Source organism: Nicotiana tomentosiformis, chromosome 4 (assembly GCF_000390325.3).
Source record: "Nicotiana tomentosiformis chromosome 4, ASM39032v3, whole genome shotgun sequence".
Classification (NCBI taxonomy): Eukaryota; Viridiplantae; Streptophyta; class Magnoliopsida; order Solanales; family Solanaceae; genus Nicotiana; species Nicotiana tomentosiformis.
The window spans coordinates 54,321,984-54,341,746 of NC_090815.1; the positions used below are offsets into that span (position 1 = coordinate 54,321,984).

General features: G+C 40.8%; 1 protein-coding gene across 1 annotated transcript; it reads left to right on the plus strand.

Moving 5' to 3' along the window:
- Positions 1 to 2,566: 2,566 nt before the first annotated feature.
- LOC138909710 (uncharacterized) lies at positions 2,567 to 4,073 on the plus strand. Its single transcript, XM_070200922.1, has 4 exons — positions 2,567 to 2,651; positions 2,789 to 3,085; positions 3,320 to 3,417; positions 3,591 to 4,073. The coding sequence occupies exons 1-4, from the start codon at positions 2,567 to 2,569 to the stop codon at positions 4,071 to 4,073; spliced, it is 963 nt and encodes a 320-aa protein (XP_070057023.1).
- The last annotated feature ends 15,690 nt before the right edge of the window (positions 4,074 to 19,763 follow it).

The window sequence follows — 19,763 nt, forward strand, 5'->3', positions numbered from 1 at the left end:
TGATGCTGTTTATGGCTGGAGGTGGCATTGAAGATCTTGGGGTTCAGACTTTTTGGATTGAACAGTGCGCTGGGGAGTTGAAGGAAAATATTTGGCAGAAATAGGCATTTCTGCAGCCCATTATGCGGCCACATAATCACTTTGCGTGATGCAAAATGGCCGCAGAGTGAGACAGTCTTCTGGGCCATTTTTTATGTCAATTCTGCAGCCCATTATGCGACCGTAAAACCATTTCGCGGGCCGCACTCTGATCGCATGTCCAACTTTAAGATTTTTGCGGAAGGAGGTTCTGCGGCACATTATGCGACCGCAGAACAGGTATGCGGGCCGCATAATGACCGCAGACCTAGATAGAGTTTTCCAATTTTTCTGGCACCTAATTGTGCGATTGATATGCGGACCTCATATCCATTTTGCGGTCGCATATGCGACCACAGATCCTATCTCGGGGCTTCATTTTTGGGGTTTTTAAACCCGACCCTATTTCATTAAAACATATGCCATAGTCCATTTTGAGAAAAATTTCTGATACTTTTAGAGTGAGAAAAAGTGCTTAGAGTGGGGGAGTAACCTTCAACCTATTATCCATCAATTCTTGCTCAATCATTGAAGATTATCAAGAAAGTTCTCATCCTAAAGGTAAGAACATATGCCCTAGCTCTTAATTTCGAAAATCTACTAAAAGGGGAGTAATTAGCAAGGCAATTTTTGGGTGTGGGAGTTGTTATCTTGCATGCATGTGTTATCAAATAACGTAGGAAGGTTGTGAGATAAAAATGGTAGATAATGGGTTGAGGGATGATGGAATCTTTTTTAAAAGGGCCTTAAAATCTTAATGCACACCTAGTGCTTGATAATATGCTCAAATGAGCTAGAATCATGATAATCTTCCTAATTTTGGTTCAACTTGTTCTATATATAAAATAGATTGAAGATGCTAAGAATTCCGGAACGTTTTAAAGGTTTAAAGAAGCTCAATTGAGTTATGTTGGCTAAACCCCTCTCTTAGAATCGAATTCCACGGTGTTCATGTAAGTTATGTAAGACCCTAGTTGATCATTATCAAAACCCTTATCCCGGGTAATCTTGTGTTGAGAGATACATGTTCAATATGTGTTTCAAACGAATTTATTCATGCTATGTTATCTTTTGAGTATATATTCAAAGTGTGGCTGTGAGTGTTATAATTGTTACGATTTCAAGTTATGCTTGAGTGATGGTTATCATGCCAAATTATGTGAAGAAAATCTCTATATGTTTAAGACTCTTAATTGCTCTAATGTGTACCTAAAAGCCTTGAATTGAAGAGTCTTGTGGTCGATAATGGTAATAGTGTGTGAAAATGAAAAGGGGAGCATGAAATATGAAATTCGGCCAAGTGCCAAGAATGATATTATAATTGTGGCCATAAGTGCCGATGAATTGAATAGATGTGAAGAAAGTATGACGTGAGATGATTGATAGAAAAGGTAATGTCTCGGGTGAGACGGCCTAGCCGATCAGGTCATGATAGGATTCCATGCCACACTCATGGTGGTGATTGTGCTGGAAATTGTGGTTGTGGTTAATGTCTCAAATGAGGCGGCCTAGCCGATCGAGCCGTGATCGGACTCCGTGTAAAAGTACGGTGGGATTGAGAATAATGGTGTACTGGAATTAAAGAGCTCCCCACCTAAAAACATGGAAAGTGACTTGAAAATTATGTGGTTCTTAACTTGATGTTTCAGTGTTGTTTGAGGCTTCTATTGATATCATGATTTTCTTTCATGTATTATTGTTCATTCTATTAAAATGGTGTTTGGTTGTGCATACTAGTACTATTCGATAGTACTAACGTCCCTTTTGCCCAGGGTGCTGCATCTTTAATGGATGCAGGTGGTTCCACAGCATGTAGCATTGACCAGCGATAGCAGTAAACCTTCCTCCCAGCGTACTTGGTGAGCCACACCTCATTCCGGGGTCATGTATCTTTTGTACATTTTGTTATCATGTTTGGAGGTATAGCCGGAGCCTTATTGCCGGCACTTTCATTGTACTCCTTTGTATCTTTTAGAGGCTCCGTAGACATTGTGTTGGTTGTATGTCGGTGTTGGGGGAAGTCAAACAATTCATGTTTATGTTTGAACCAATCACTTGTTCCACTTTAACCTATAAAAATGTGTGTATTTTGAGATATTAAAGATGAAGAAACTAAGAGAAAGGTTTTGGTATTGTATTCATGATCTCCCTATTGTATAATTAATGAATATATGTCACCTTTTTTTCCATGAGTGAATTTGGGGTAGAAAGTATCTAACAGGCTTGCTCGGCTGGATTCACTCGGTTGAGCGCCGGTCGCGCTCCCCGAGTTTGGTATGAGAGCCTAAGGTTTTAAAGTGTCCTAGGATGTCTCGGAGCCGTGTCTAGCAGAGTCCTCCTTATCGGTGTGTATTCGACCACATCTATAAGTTGGAGGCTACTTGGATATTTAGGAATAATACCCTTCTTTGTTATTCTGGATCGTGTGATGAAACGGATTGTGAAACTGTTCCTCCTCTAACTCGTGTATTCCTTTAACTTTCAGTACATGGCACCTAAGAAGAGAGCAAGAACTGGCCAAGGAGCCAATGCCGCCTCAGGAGTGGCAGTTAACCCTTTATTTGGTGATGCAGGTGAATACCCAGGGGTGAGGATAATCCCCCGACTGCTACACTGCCTGATTCCACTACACCGGACCAGGACACACCAGTTCCTGCACCTACTGAGGGTGCATTGGTTCCTCTAACTAACATTTTGATTCCACCTCCAGCCCCAGCTTTTGGTTCAGATATTTCTGATGGGGATCTTAGGGGAGCTATCCAGAAGCTGACACAGATAGTGGCTTCACAAGCCCAGAGATCAAATGTTGCACCCATTTCTTCTAGCCAAAAAGGGGATTCTAGTGGTTCCAGGGTAAACAGGTTTCTTCAGTTGGATCCTCTGGCGTTCACGGGTGCTAACCCCTCGGAGGACCCACAGGACTTCATTGATAAGATGCATAAGACTCTCCAAATTATGCGCTCTACTAAGACAGAGGTAGTGGAGTTAGCCGCCTACCGCCTGAAAGGTGTGGCCTATTCTTGGTTTTAGCTGTGGGAGGACTCTCGGGAGGAGGGGAGCCCTCCAGCGAGGTGGAGTGAGTTTGCTGATACTTTCATGGACCATTTCTTGCCTGTCGAGACTAGGGCAGCTCGTGCCGCAACATTTGAGAACCTTAAGCAAGGAAGTAAAAGTGTGTGGGAGTATCACATGGAGTTCGTGCGTCTGTTTAAATATGCCATTCTCTTGTTGCCTTCTATAGAGGCTAGAGTGCGCTGGTTTGTGCAGGGACTTAGCCCCTTGGCTATCAATGAGGCCACTATAGCTGCCATGAATTCAGGTATGAACTATGGGAAGTTGGTATAATTTTCTCATGCTACAGATAACCATAAGTTGAAGAACATAATGGACTGAAATGGTACCATCAAGGCCCGGTCCGCGAGCAACTTTGGGGAGTCATCTGGTGGGGGGAGATCAGCTTTTAGGGGAGGGTCATCAGTGCCATCCCAGTATTTTGCTCTGTCTTCAGCCAGTGCAGCGCCAACAGGGCCCAGTCAGCTGCAGGGGAGTTATTTCAGGCCCAATCAGGGCAGCAGGGGACCCCACCATGCCCCAGGTGTGGGAAGATGCACTTGGGGATCTGTTACATGGACCTACCTATATGTTATGGGTGTGGATTGATGGGTCATATTCAGAGGAAGTGTCGTTCATCCCGCCAGGGTACGGGCAGGGGCACAACACAGCCATCCAGTTTTGCAGCTGCTACATCTTCAGCACCCCCTCCAACTCGAGGTACTCCAGCACCAGCAGGGCGTGGTGCAGCTAGGGGTGGTGCGCATAGTTCAGGAGGACCCATCCATTTCTATGCTATGAGTGGTTGCCAGAGTGCACAGGCTTCTCCAGATGTTGTCACAGGTATATTTACTATCCAATCTCATGATGTATATGCTCTTATTGATCCTGGTTCTACTTTGTCCTATGTTACCCCTTATGTTGCTATGGAATTTGGGATATAACTGGAACAACTTCCTGAGTCGTTCTCTGTATCTACTGCGGTTGGCGAGTCTATTGTGGCCGCACGGGTTTATAGGGGTTGTGTTGTCACGGTACGTAGTCGGGACACCGTGGCCGATCTCATTGAACTGGGGATGGTCGATTTTGATGTAATTATGGGAATGGATTAGCTTTATTCATGTTTTGCCAAGCTCGATTGCCGAACTAGGACTGTGAGGTTTGAATTTCCAAATGAGCCAGTTGTTGAGTGGAAGGGGGATAATGTAATGCCGTTTATTTCTTACCTTAAGGCCACGGAGATGATAAATAATGGTTGTATCTATCATTTGGTCTGGGTTACGGACACCGATGCTGAGGCACCTACACGCGAGTCTATGCCAGTGGTGAATGAATTTCCGGAGATGTTTCCTAATGAGCTCCCTAGGATTCCGTCAGATAGGAAAATTGAATGTGGGATTGATGTAATGCCAAGCACGTAGCCTATATGTATTCCGCCCTATAGGATGGCACCAGCAGAATTGACAGAGCTAAAGGAACAATTGAAGTTTTTTTTAGAGAAGGGTTTCATCTAACCGAGTGTGTCACCATGGGGCGCACCAGTTCTCTTTGTGAGGAAGAAAGATGGATCAGTGAGGATGTGTATTGACTACCGGCAGCTCAACAAAGTCACAATCAAAAACAAATACCCATTATCAAGAATAGATGATCTGTTTGATAAGTTACATGGTGCTAGGTACTTTTCCAAAATTGACTTACAGTCCGGGTACCACCAATTGAAGATCAGGGAGCAGGATATTCCGAAAATAGTTTTGCTGACTCTACATCAGCACCAACTAAACACAAAATTTTCAAAATGTGAATTTTGGCTCGAGTTTGTCACATTTTTGGGTCATGTTGTCTCCAGAGAAGGAATTAAGGTCGATCCTCAAAAGATTGCAGCGGTGAAGAATTGGTCTAGACCTACAACACCAACTGAGATTCGCAGTTTCTTGGGTTTAGTAGGGTATTACAGGAAGTTTGTGGAGGGGTTCTCTACTCTTGCCTCTCCATTGACTAAATTGACTCAGAAGGCGGTTAAGTTCCAATGGTCCGATGCTTGTGAAAGGAGCTTCCAGGAGTTGAAATCAAGATTGACTACGACCCCGGTGTCAACCATGCCAGAGGGTACAAATGGGTTTGTGGTATATTGTGATGCTTCGAGAATCAGACTTGGGTGTGTGTTAATGCAACATGACAAGATTATAGCTTATGCTTCTAGGCAACTCAAGAATCATGACAAGAACTACCCAACACCTGACTTAGAACTTGCGGCGGTGGTTTTGCATTAAAGATTTGGCGTCATTATTTATATGGGGTCCATGTGGATATGTTCACGGGCCATAAGAGCCTTCAGTATATTTTCAAGCGGAAGAAATTGAATCTAAGGCAGAAAAGATGGCTTGAGTTACTCAAGGACTACGACATCAATATTCTGTATCACTCGGGGAAAGCCAATGTTGTGGCGGATGCTATTAGCCGGAAATCTATGGGTATTTTGGCACACTTGGAGGAATGCAAAGGTCGTTGGCCAGGGAGGTTCACCAATTGGCTAGTTTAGGAGTTCGTCTTGCAGACTCTAGTGAAGGAAGGGTAATTGTGCAAAATAGTACTGAATCATTGCTTGTCGTGGAAGTTAAAGAGAAGCAGTACGACGATCCATTGTCGGTACAACTGAAGGAGGGGATTCATAAACATAAAATGATGGCTTTTAATCTTGGCATGGATGATGGTACACTAAGGTACCAAGGGAGGCTATGTGTTCCAAATGTAGATGGTCTCCGGGAAAGAATCATGACTGAGGCTCACACTTCTAGGTATTCCGTGCACCCAGGTTCTACGAAGATGTATCATGATCTTAAGGAAGTCTATTGGTGGAATGATATGAAAAGAAATATAGCGGACTTTGTGGCAAGATGTCCGAATTGTCAGCAAGTGAAGGCCGAACACCAATGGCCTGGTGGGCTGGCACAGAACATAGAAATTCCAAGGTGGAAGTGGGAAATAATTAATATGGATTTTGTGGTAGGATTACCACGCACTCCGCGCAAGTTTGACTCAATTTGGGTGATTGCGGATCGACTCACAAAATCAGCATATTTCTTGCAAGTTAAATCTATCGACACAACTGAATAATATGGTCAGTTGTATATCAAGGAAATAGTAAGGCTGCATGGTACTCCAGCTTCTATCATTTCCGATCGAGGGGCTCGGTTCACGGCAAATTTTTGGAAGAAATTTCGGCAAGGTTTGGGTACTTAGGTGAATCTTAGTACAATCTTCCATCCACAGACTGACGGGCAGGCAGAGCGGACTATTCAAACACTTAAAGATATGTTGCGTGCTTGTGTTCTTGACTTCAAGGGTAGTTGGGATGATCATTTGCCACTCATAGAGTTTGCTTATAACAACAACTTTCAGGTTAGTATCCAAATGGCACCATTTGAGGCATTGTATGGTAGGAGATGTAGATCTCCCATTGGGTGGTTCGAAATTGGGAAGCTGAGTTGATAGGACCAGACCTATCTGGCTATGGAAAAAGTTAAGACCATTAAGGAGCGGTTGAAGACTGATCAGAGTCATCAGAAGTCCTATTCAGATGTTCGTCGTAGAGATTTGGAGTTCAAAGAAGATGATTGGGTATTCTTGAAAATTTCCCCCACGAAAGGTATAATGTGATTTGGTAAGAAAGGGAAATTGAGTCCGAGGTATGTCGGACTGTACAGAATCATTCAGAGGATCGGTGAGGTGGCGTAAAAGCTTGAGCTACCACTGGAGATGTCATTAGTGCACCCGGGTTTTCATGTGTCTATGTTGAAGAAAGTAGTTGGAGATCCGACACTCATTGTTCCGGTTGAGGCTATTGAGGTTAATGAGGAATTGACGTATGAAGAGATTCCAGTTTCTATTATTGATCGGAAAGTCTGAAGGTTGAGAAATAAAGAAATTGCATCCGTGAAAGTGCTATGGCAAAACCAACAAGTTGAAGAGGCTACTTGGGAAGGCGAGGAAGAAATGAAGAAAAAGTATCCTTATTTGTTTGAATAGCCATGTATTTATAAAGTGGTAATTTATGCAAATTCTAAGAGTTTCTTTCTATGAATTATGTATCATTTGTACAGTTGATGTTAAGGGTGTTCCTTTCCTTGTAATATATTTGCTTGCGAGGCCACAGTTGGTATTGTTATTGGTTATGTTACGTCATTGGTTTATGTAAATGTTTTAAGGATGTGTTTCGGGGGCTCTCTGACAGGTGGATAGGCCTAGTTACAAGGGAAACTCTTGCCAATTATTTTTGAAATTTAGGGAGTTAGTCAAATTTTGGGCTGCTGGTGTATGGTATGAAAACTGAGTTGCATAAGATGCTAATAGAGAACCTTGACCCTCATTCGAGGACGAATGATCTTAAGTGGGGGAAGATATAAGGCCCCATGAAAGTTTTCCTAAAAATCGAGGTTCTGTGATGCCGGGATAGGCGTAGAGGTTAATAATAGTAAAAGTGTAAAGATTCGACCTTTATCATTTGAGATTGTTTTCTTAGGCATTATTTGATATTTTTGAGTTTCTTTTTGGCTAGTTTCTAGCCGTTCGGAGGTGGATATACGCGAGATAACATTTCTATAGTGTCGTTTGGCTTTCTCGGTAGTTGTCTTGGCTTGTTTGAGGTAAGTATCTTATTTAAACTTGATTAAGACACTAGTTGCCTGAATTATTTGTGATAGCTACGTGCTATGGGTGAGCATATGTGAGGGGTTGGAGCCCATGTGTGAGCACCAGAGTATTTATCCATGCTCGGGTAGTGCTTAGGCTACGATATTCCTAGAGTTGACTGTTAAGCTTTAAGATACAATGTTTCTCATATTTGTATCATTGTTGTGAACTATTTGAGCCATGTGTGAGGTTATGAGGAGGCTAATTCCCTGAATAAACTTGGTAATTGCTATATCTGTGATAAATTACATATTTGACCTACGATAGCACACTATGCACATGCCTACACATTAGCATGTTATTATACCAGTCCAGGAGTATGAAATCTAATATTTATCCATCATATACTTGTGTTCTTGTATACTTGCTTCTATGTGATGTGATTTGGACTGGATGTTTATGACCACACCGAGCGGATTGTGTTGATATGCATGTGACCATGCCGAGCTAGTTGTGTTGTTATGCATGTGACCATGCCAGGTGGATTTTGATATTGTGCTTGTGACTATGCCGGGCGGATTGTGATATTAGTATGTGAGTTGTCTGTGAATCACCTGAGTTGTTCGTATGGATCCAAATATTGATATTATAGCACGTGAGTTGTCTGTGCAGATTGATATTATTAGCATGTGAGTTGTCCGTGCAGCACGTCAGTTGTTCGTGCGGATCCAGATATTGTTATTATAGCACGTGAGTTATACGTGCGGTTGATATTATTAGCACGTGAGTTGTCCGTGCGATGTGTGGTTATGGATCCATCCCACTAGGGTCACCCTCTCATGTTTCTCTCTTGATGGTGTACACACGGATTGTGAGAAACTGATAGGCTTCTGGTTGATGTGAGCTCTGGGAGAGCTAGCTACTGTTATTGGATCAGGTTACGTGTCGCAACAGACTGATATTTGATTATTGCATTTCATCTTTACTTGAAATTTTCTCGACTGTTTACCTGATTTTTCTTGCATATCTTCCTTATAAGCTAGATTGTTGACTGAGCAGAGCACTTTAAAACAAAGAATTGTGAGCATCAAAGTGGTTTTACCTGAGATTTCCTATATTGATCATGAACTGCACAGGTGTTAGTGAGTATCATCTGTACTTCTTTCTTCTTTTACCTCGCCGAGATTAGTTAGGATACATATAAAGTGCATGGGGTTGGTTGTACTCATACTACACTTCTGCACATTGCATGCAGATCTTGGGGTTTTTTATGCTGTTTATGACGGGATTTGGCATTGAAGATCTTAGGGTTCAGACTTTTTGGATTGAACAGTGCGATGGGGAGTTGAAGGAAAATATTTTGCAGAAATAGGCATTTCTACGGCCTATTATGCGGCCGCATAATCACTCTGCAGGCCGCAGAATGGCCGTTGAGTGAGACAGTCTTCTGGGCCATTTTTTATGTAAATTTCGTGGCCCATTATGCAACCGCAACACCATTTCGCGGGCCGCACTCTAATCGCATATGCATCTTTGAGATATTTGCGGAGGGAGGTTCTGCGGTGCGTTATGCGACCGCAGAACAGGTCTGCAGGCTGCATAATGACCGCAAACCCAGACAAATTTTTCTAGTTTTTTTGGCACCGAATTGTGCGGCCGATATGCGGACCGCAGATCCTGTCTCGGGGCTTCATTTTTGAGGTTTTTCAACCCGACCCTATTTCGTTAAAACATATGCCATAGTCCATTTTGATCAAAAGTTGTGATACTTTTAGAGTGCTTAGAGTGCATAGAGTGGGGGAGTAACCTTCAACCTATTATCCATCAATTCTTGCTCAATCATTGAATATTATCAAGAAAGTCCTCATCCTAAAGGTAAGAATCTATGCCCTAGCTCTTAATTTCGAAAATCTACTAAAAGGGGAGTAATTAGCAAGGCAATTTTTGGGTGTGGGAGTTGTTATCTTGCATGCATGTGTTATCAAATAATGTAGGAAGGTTGTGAGCTAAAAATGGTAGAGAATAGGTTGAGGGATGATGGAATCTTTCGTAAAAGGGCCTTAAAAACCTTAATGCACACCTAGTGCTTGATAATATGCTCAAATAAGCTAGAATAATGATCATCTTACTAATTTTGATTCAACTTGTTATATTTCTAAAATAGATTGAAGATTCTAAGAATTTTGAAACGTTTTAAAGGTTTAAGAAAGATCAATTGAGGTGTGTTGGCTAAACCCCTCTCTTAGAATCGAATTCCACGGTGTTCATGTAAGTAATATAAGACGCTAGTTGATCATTATGAAATCGGTTATCTCGGATAATCTTGTGTGGAGAGATACATGTTCAATATGTGTTTCAAATGCATTTATTCATGCTATGTTATCTTTTGAGTATATATTCAAAGTGTGGCAGTTGGTGTTATAATTGTTATGATTTCAAGTTATGCTTGAGTGAAGGTTATCGTGCCAATTTATGGGAACAAAATCTCTATATGTCTAGGACTCTTAATTGCTCTCATGTGTACCTAAAAGCCTAGAATTGAAGAGTCTTTTGGTCGATAATGGTAATGGTGTGTGAAAATAAAACGGGAAGCATGAAATATGAAATACGGCCAAGTTCCAAGAACGATATTATAATTGTGGTCATAAGTGCCGATGAATTGAATAGATATTAAGAAAGTATGATGTGAGATGATTGATAGAAAAGGTAATGTCTCGGGTGAGACAGTGTAGGGGCCGTGATCGGACACCATACCGCACTCATAGTGGTGATTGTGCTGGAAATTGTGGTTGTGGTTAATGTCTCAAATAAGGCGGCTTAGCCGATCGAGCCGTGATCGAACTCCGTGTAAAGGTACGGAGGTATTGTGAATAATGGTGTACTGGAATTAAAGAGCTCCCTACCTAAAAACATGGAAAGTGACTTGAAAACTTATGTGGTTCTTAACGTGATGTTTCGGTATTGTTTGAGGCTTCTATTGATATCATGATTTTCTTTTGTGTATTATTGTTCATTCTATTGAAATGGTGTTTGGTTGTACATACTAGTACTATTCGATAGTACTAACATCCCTTTTGCCCGGGGCGCTGCATCTTTAATGGATGCAGGTGGTTCCACAGCATGTAGCATCGACCAGCGATAGTAGTACACCTTCCTCCTAGCAGACTTGGTGAGCCACACCTCATTCCGGGGTCATGTATCTTTTGTACATTTTGTTATTATGTTTGGAGGTATAGTCGGAGCCTTATTGCCGGCACTTTCATTGTACTCCTTTGTATCTTTTAGAGGCTCCGTAGACATTGTGTGGGTTGTATGTCGGTGTTGGGGGAAGTCAAACAATTCATGTTTATGTTTGAACCAATCACTTGTTCCATTTTAAGCTATAAAAAGGTGTGCATTTTAAGATATTAAAGATGAAGAAACTAATAGAAAGGTTTTGGTATTTTATTCATGATCTCCCTATTGTATAATTAATGAATATATGTCACCTTTTTTTCCATGAGTGAGTTTGGGGTAGAAAGTATCTACCAGGCTTGCTCGGCTGGGTTCACTCGGTTGAGCGCTGGTCGCGCTCCCCGAGTTTGGGGCGTGACAGTTACGTTGGGAGATATCCTTATCGGAGTGGATATGGGAGAGTATCATTATGGGTTGTGTGGTATGGTTGCCACAAATCTCGAGGAAGTTTGATGCTAGTTGGATCATTATGGACAAATGACTAAGTCTCGGTATTTTACTCTGGTGATGACTTCTTACAATTCTAGAGCTCGATTATGATGAGATGGGGCTTTGCTAGAGTTAATAGGGAATGTGAATGCTTGATTATCATCTTGGTGTGCAATATGGTCTCGAGTTTGGAAGGGTTGATGGATTTTTCAATTGTTCATTGATGGAATAAAGTAGATTCTTACAGCCTATGGTTGAGCATAGACCTGAGAGGATCAATTGATTGCATAGTGGTTGTATCCATGGCAAGGTCATAAAAAGAAGTTGATGTGAGGTTACACCGGTGGGATATTTTATGTAAGGAGGTTTGAGTTCGTATAATTTTTTATGAGATTACTTTAAAAAGTTTTAACTTCTATCTAATGGGATGTATGTGCTATAATGTGAATCTAGATCACTTGAGGAAGATGGCACGACTGTCACGAGGCTGGGAGTGCATTTGGGCTGAGGATTTAGGATGTGTTACGGTTGGTGAAACATGAGCTTATGAGAAATTCAGATGAGTAACTACGTGAGATTATGGTAGTTAAAGAGGCAGTCATTGTGGGTTCTTAGGTTTTGATTATGGCTGAAATCCAAGTGGGGGAGTCTACATTGATAATTGGATCACAAATTCTGGACTAAGGGAAAGTTGTGGATTAGTTATGACCTAAGGAGGATGACTTCAAGGATGATTCGAGAAAGGAATTGCGGGATACGTGTTGTATTTCACCTTAGTGATATATAGAGGCTGTGGAATGACTCAAGTTAGATTTTCTTCTACGAAGGTAGTGTGTAAGGGAAAAGATTCACTTGGTTGTTTCTTTCTTGAGTAAGCAAGTGCTAACAGAGTACTAGTCACCGGGCATGGTTGGCTATGCATCCAGGACTAGGTCAAACTGGGTGACTCTCGAGATTGTTCAAATGTGTTCAAGATTTACTATGTGGTATCTAAAGATTTCTGGTTTGGTGTGTGACTGATGGTTAGGGAATTGTGTTGGACTCTGAAAGAGATGTGGAGTATTTTTGTATCATTATTGGTTTTGCGATACACTGTTTGCGAGATGGAAGAAACAGCTTTACACTTATAGAAGGTCTCTTTAGAGCAGAGATCTCGATTTGAGGTACTATTGGACTCATGAGAGTGAATAAAGTGGTTTACGTGTGTTAGAATGGTGTGGTTTCATGTTGGTGTCACTTGGGATGAGTTTTGATTGAGGTACATAGTGTATTAGGAAAGAGTAGTGTTGCCTTGAAGGTGGGTCATGAGTAATCTGAAGAAGTTGGGTCAGAATAGCAGCGGCTTGGGTGAGCATGGTAATGGAAATAATTGATTCCTTTGGTATAATAGAGCTTTGCGGGTGCTTTTGTGACAAGACTTTTTGGGTTTGGTAGTCTGCATGACTTTGTTGATTTAGAGAGGTTTAGTTTTTGTGGTTGGTTATGTGGAAACAGAATTCAAAGAGTTTACGATGGTTTTTACCACAATTTGCGGTTGATGACTTCTACATGCATGGAATGTTTGTTGCGTATTGTGATTTTCTCCCGAATAGAGTTAAGACAAATTTTTCTGGTCCATGGAGTGTTTATCCTATTTGGGATTCATACTTGATAATGATATTTTTGTATTTCCATATAATAGCATGATAGATGCAGTGAGTTTTGAAAGGAATATCATGAGTTCTAGACAACATGGGAGATCTTAGATTTTTAAAAGAATGCTACCATTATCATGTATCGCATGAGGCAGGATTTGTTTTGCAGAACACGCATTTTGTATTTATTTGTAGATGCTTGACTTGTACTACAGAGACCATATGGTTGATAACCGTTGATGTTAGGTTTTTGCTACTCGACGGGGGAGATTTAGGGAAGTATTTCTCCAGATGTGGTTCGGTATGCATGAAGTGGTCGTCACCTAAGTTGTGGAGTTAGTGATTGTTTATGATGAATTGGTATTTGAGGTTTAGAGATTGGATTCTCGTAAAGGCAGACTATCCCTTGATTGCGGACTGTGAGGTGTGTTCAGAATTTGAAAACTGATGGTATATATCGCACATAAGGTTACTGTGGAATTTTGGAAGGTTAGTTACCTATTTTGGAATGACATCAATTGGTTTGGAGCCCCATTGGTAGGCCGAATGAGAATGTATATTCTACACTGCATTGGAGCGTGACCGCCGCTCAACCAAGATAACCCGGTTAAGCAAGCCTATACAATGCCTACTAAAACTTACCCGTGAACAAAGAGAAGATATATTTCATTAATTAGACAATGAGAAGGTTACATGAACAGTCCAAATTTCATTACCGTTAGAACTTCATTCAAGATTTTCCAAAATATTACATTAAACATTCACAATCTAGAAGTGAAAACATGGGATACAAATACAACGCCTTTAGTTTCACTTTCCCAAAACAAAGGTACCACCCACATTATATTTGCAGACCCTCTAATAGAGACAAAAGCGTAGCATGATGGTTCCGGCAACAAGGCTCCGGCAATACCTCAAAACAACATACCTAGAGGACAAGAGATACAATACACCAAAAAGAAATGGGGCTCACGAAGTCAGCTGAATAGTATTAGTATGTAAAACTAAACACCCTCTCAATAGAACGAGTAACAGTAAAATGAGAAGGAAACATGAAATCAATGAGAGCCTCAAACAGTGTCAAGGTGTCAAGTTATGATAAAGATAAATTTCAAGTAAGTTTCAATATTTTCAAGTTGGGGTATCTTTAGTACCGATACACCACCATGCTTTTAGCATGATGTCCGATCTCAGCCAGATAGGCTAAGCCATCTCACCACCATGTGCGCTGCATGGCGTCCGATCAAAACCCGATCGGCTAGGCCATCTCACCATAATGCCATGTGGGTTGACATCACATCACATCTCGCTAGCAATAATCTCATCCGATTTAAGAGGAAATATCTCAACACATCAATCCCATCCCATATAAGGGGAAACAATCTATCAATACGGGGATTTATCCCTCAATCATTCCTACACGGGCACGTGTAGTTTCGGGTTAGGTTATTTCGACCTACCCTTCCTCAGTGACTAAACGATACTCCCAAAGCATTTATTATTGAAAGGATTTACAACTCATTTAATAATCTATCGCACATCTTTATATTTCATTGGCAGTAGTGGCCACAATTGTAATATCATTCTCAACACGTCGACCGTATTTCATATTTCATACTCACCCCTATAACTTTCAAGTGTTACCATGGATTATCATCAATACGAGAATTTCAAATCAATACTTTAAGTACACATATGAGCAAACAAGGGTCTTAAGCACATTGGGTTTCTCTTCCACAATTAGGCATACTAACTTGCAATTGAAACATGTTTTTTAAATCACAACACCTTTGGTACATTGATCATACTAGATTACATTCTCGGAAGGAATCATGATATGATAGGAACATTTGGAACAAATTTTGAGTACATACATCTTTCAACACAACACTTATTTTAGAATAATCAAATCTATTAGGAAGGACTCGGAACAAGAGAAATAAGAAATTGAGCCAATCATAATCGCAACTTACGAGGACATCATGGAAATCGATTCTACAAGAGGATTTTAGCCAACATACATTTCTTGAGCTACTATAACATTTTGGTAATCCTAGCGACTTCAATCTAATTGAGACATGACAATTTTGAACCATAATTAGGAAGATATTCGGGGTTTCTACTCATTTGAGCATTTTATCAAGCACTAGGTGTGCATTAAGGTTTCAAGGTTCTCCTATGGTTGATTCATTCATCCCACAACTGTCACACCCCAAAATCGAGGAGCGCGACCGGCGCTCAACCGAGTGAACCCGACCGAACAAGCCTGTTAGATTTCCTTCAACCCAAACTCTTCCACGAATGAAGATAATACGTATTTTCATTAATTAGACAAAAATTTGATCATGTCTACAATACCAATTCATTACCAATAGTTTTCTGCATTTTTCTTAAAGTCTCAAGTGGGACAAGTAATACAACCACAACATAACATAGCTTGTCTTTCCCAGCACCAATACACAACCCACACTATGTCTACACAACCCACACTATGTCTACAGAATATACAAAGTACAAAAGATTCATGACTAGGGATGAACTGGGGCTCACCAAGTCAGCTGGGAAGAAGGTGTACTGCTATCACTGATCAGTATCACCTGCTGTGGAACTACCTGCATTCATTTTAAGATGCAACGCCCATGGCAAAATGGACGTTAGTACTGTCGAATAGCACTAGTATGTATAACTAAATACCCTCTCAATAGAATGACAAATAATACAAACAAGATTATCATAATGTTAATTGAAGCCTTAATCAACATCAAACCTCAATTTAGGATCAAGACAATGTTTCAGTTAATTTCCATATCTCACATTGGTGGATTTTTAGTATTGATATACCATTGTCCACAATACCATTATTCACAATACCAATACCACCGTACTATTAGCACGGAGTCTGATCACGACCCGATTGGCTAGGCTATCTCATTAGAGACATCAATCGCAATTACTTTCAGTATCAGTACCACAGTTTTTAACACGGAGTACGATCATGACCCGATCGGCTAGGCTATCCATTAGGGACATCGACCACAATCACAATTTCAATTTACAATTTCCAGCACAAGCACCACCATGTGTGTGGCATGGTGTCCGATCACCACCCGATCAGCTAGGTTGTCTTATTCGAGGCATCAACCTTTTTGTATCAATCATCACATTTCATATTACTTTGACATCTTTTCATTTCATTGGCACTAATGCCCATAATTATAAGATTATTCTTGGTACATTGGCCATATTTAGTGTTTCATGCTCACCTTTTCAATTTCAAATATAATCATCATCATCAACAGCAAATACAATTCAAATAAGGGTGTGTAGTACACATGTGAGCAATTTGGAATCTAAGGCACATATAGATATTTCACAAACTTTGGCATAATAACCTTTGTTTGAACTTGACTTGAAGTCAAAACATTATTAATGCACAACCCATATTTTAACACATCCTCAATCTATAACATAACGAGAATAAAGCATTTGGGATACTTGTTGAACATATATCTTTCAACCCAATCTTACTCGGAATAGCTAATTTTATAATGAACCACTCGGGACTTACATAATTTACATGAATATCGTGGGATTCAATTCTAAGAGAAGAGTTTAGCCAACATACTTCAATCGAGCTTCCTTTAACACTAAAATATTCCAGAATTCTTAGCAACTTCAATCTATTATAGAAAGATAACAAATTGAACCAGAATTAGGAAGAAGCTCATGGTTATAGCTCATTTGAGCATTTTATCAAACACTAGGTCTGCATAAAGGTTTCAAGGTCCTTTTATGGAGGATTCCATCATCCCACAACCCAATCTTTACTATTTTTAGCTCAACAGTATTCCTACACCCTTTGATAACATATGCATATAAAATAAATAACTCTCATGCCCAAACATTATCTTGCTAGTTACCCATTTCTAGACAAAATTCTAAATTGAGGGTTAGGGTGTGCAATCTTACCTCTAGGATGAATACCTAGTGAGTTTCCCTACTTAATCTTCCAAAACTTGAGCAAGAATTGAAGAACAATTATTGAAGAACACCTTCTCACTCTAGGGCACTCTCTCTCACTCTAAAATGTTAGATTATAGCTCAAAAATGGCCCAAAGAGTGTATTTAATGAAGTAGGGTCGGGTTTCAAAAACCCATAAATGGAGCTCAGGAACAAGGTCTGCGATCGCATAATCGATATGCGGACCGCATGTCGGTCGCATAATTGGTGTCCAAAACTAGCAAACATCTGCCTATGTCCGCGGTCACTATGGGGCCCGCAGACCTGTTCTGCGGTAGCATAATGAACTGTAGAACTATTATGCGGTTGCATAGTCGACCGTAGAATTGCATCCAAACTGGCCCTCTCCTGCCTCACTTCTGCGTCCCGCAGAGTGATTCTGCGGTCACATAATGGACCACAGAAACATGTTTTTCTTCCAAAAATTTTCCTTTACTCTCCGGTGCATTGTTCAACCCAAACAATCCTCAAATACGTAAGCCTAGTCCGGCACCATGAAACATTATTTTCTTTGGCAAACAAATTTTTACGGGGCCTTACATTCTCCCCCACTTCGGATCATTTGTCCTCAAATGAGGGTCAAAATCTGTTACTAGCATCTTATGCAACTCCGCTTTTTATACCACACACCAGCAGCTCCAAATTTGACTAACTCCATATATTTCCAAAAATTTTGCCAGAGTTTCCCCTGTAACTGGGCCTATCCACCTGTCAGAGAACCCCAGAAACACATCCTAACAGCATATACATAATCCAACAACGTAACATAATACAAAACAACACCAATTGTGGCCTCACAAGCAATATATTACCAGAAAGGAACACCCTTAACGCCAATTGTACAATTGATACAAAATTCAAAGTAAGTCATATAATTTTCCTAGATCACAACTTTATAAATACATAGTTATTCAAACAAATAAGGATACCTTTTCGTTATTTCTTACTCGGCCTCCCAAGTAGCCTCTTCAACCTGTTGGCTTCGCCATAACACTTTCACGGAGGCTATTTCCTTATTTCTCAATTTTCGGACTTGCCGATCAATAATAGAAACCGGAATCTCTTCGTAAGTAAATTTCTCATTTACCTCAATAGTCTCAACCGGAACAATGAGTGTCGGATCTCTAACTACTTTCTTCAATATAGACACATGAAACACCGTGTTTACTAATGACATCTCAGGTGATAGCTCAAGCTTGTACGCCACCTCACGAACCTCTGAATGATTTTGTACGGTCCGTCAAACCTCATACTCAATTTACCTTTCTTACCAAATCGCATTACACCCTTCTTTGGGGGAAGCTTTAAAGAATACCCAATCATCTTTTTTGAACTCCAAATCCCTACGACGAACATCCGAATAGGATTTCTGACAACTATGAGCAGTCTTCAACCGCTCTTTAATGATTTTAACTTTTTCCATGGCCTGATGCACGAGGTCTGGCCCTATCAACTCTGCTTCCCCAATTTCGAACCACCCAATAAGAGATCTACATCCCTACCATATAAAGCCTCAAACAGTACCATCTGAATACTAGCATGATAGGTATTGATGTATGCAAATTCTATGAGTGGTACATGATCATATCAGCTACCTTTGAAGTCTAGAACATAAGCACGCAACATATCCTCAAGCATCTGAATAGTCTGCTCTACCTGCCCGTCAGTCTGCGGGTGAAAGGCTGTACTAAGATTCACCTGAGTACCCAAACCTTGCTGAAAGTTTTTCCAAAAATTAGCAGTGAATTGTGCTCCCCGATCAGAAATAATGGAAACTGGGGTGCCATGCAGCATGACTATTTCTTTGATATACAACTGAGCATACTGCTTCGCCGTGTCGGTAGACTTAACCAGCAAAAAGTGTGCTGACTTTGTGAGTCAATCCACAATCACCCAAATTGAGTCAAACTTACGCGGAGTGCGCGGTAATCCTACTACAAAGTCCATATTAATCATTTCCCACTTCCACATTGGAATTTCTATGTTCTGTGCCAACCCACCGGGCTGTTGGTGTTCGGCCTTCACTTGCTGACAATTTGGACACTTCGCCACAAACGCCGCTACATTCCTCTTCATATCATTCCACCACTAGACTTCCTAAAGATCATGATACATTTTCGTAGAACCTGGGTGCACGGAATACCTAGAAGTGTGAGCTTCAGTCATAATTCTTTCACGAATACCATCCACGTTTGGAACACATAGTCGCCCTTGGTACCTTAGTGTACCATCATCCATGCCAAAAGAAAAGGCCATGGTCTTATGTTTATGAATCCCCTTTTTCAATTGCACCAACAATGGATCGTTGTATTGATTCTCTCTGACTTTCACAACAAGCGATGATTCAGCCCTATTTTGCACAATTACCCCTTCTTCACTAGAGTCCACAAGACTAACTCCCAAACTAGCAAATCGGTGAACTTCTTTGGCCAATGGCCTTTGATATGCCTCCAAGTAATCCAAACTACCCATGGATTTCCGGCTAAGAGCATCTGCCACAACATTGGCCTTTCCCGGATGATATAGAATATCAATTTCGTAGTCCTTGAGTAACTCAAGCCATCTTCTCTGCCTCAGATTCAATTCTTTCTGCTTGAAAATCTATTGAAGGCTCTTATGGTCCGTGAATATATCCACATGGACCCCATATAAATAGTGATGCCAAATTTTCAATGCGAATACCACTG

What these genes read in the sequence shown, in the direction of transcription:
- LOC138909710 (XM_070200922.1), top strand. Translation starts at nt 2,567, where the DNA reads ATGGCACCTAAGAAGAGAGCAAGAACTGGCCAAGGAGCCAATGCCGCC. An exon ending in AGCCGCCTACCGCCTGAAAG is followed by an intron (nt 3,086 to 3,319) that starts GTGTGGCCTATT and finishes TGCCTTCTATAG; the next exon opens with AGGCTAGAGTGCGCTGGTTT. An exon ending in GTATGAACTATGGGAAGTTG is followed by an intron (nt 3,418 to 3,590) that starts GTATAATTTTCT and finishes GTCTTCAGCCAG; the next exon opens with TGCAGCGCCAACAGGGCCCA.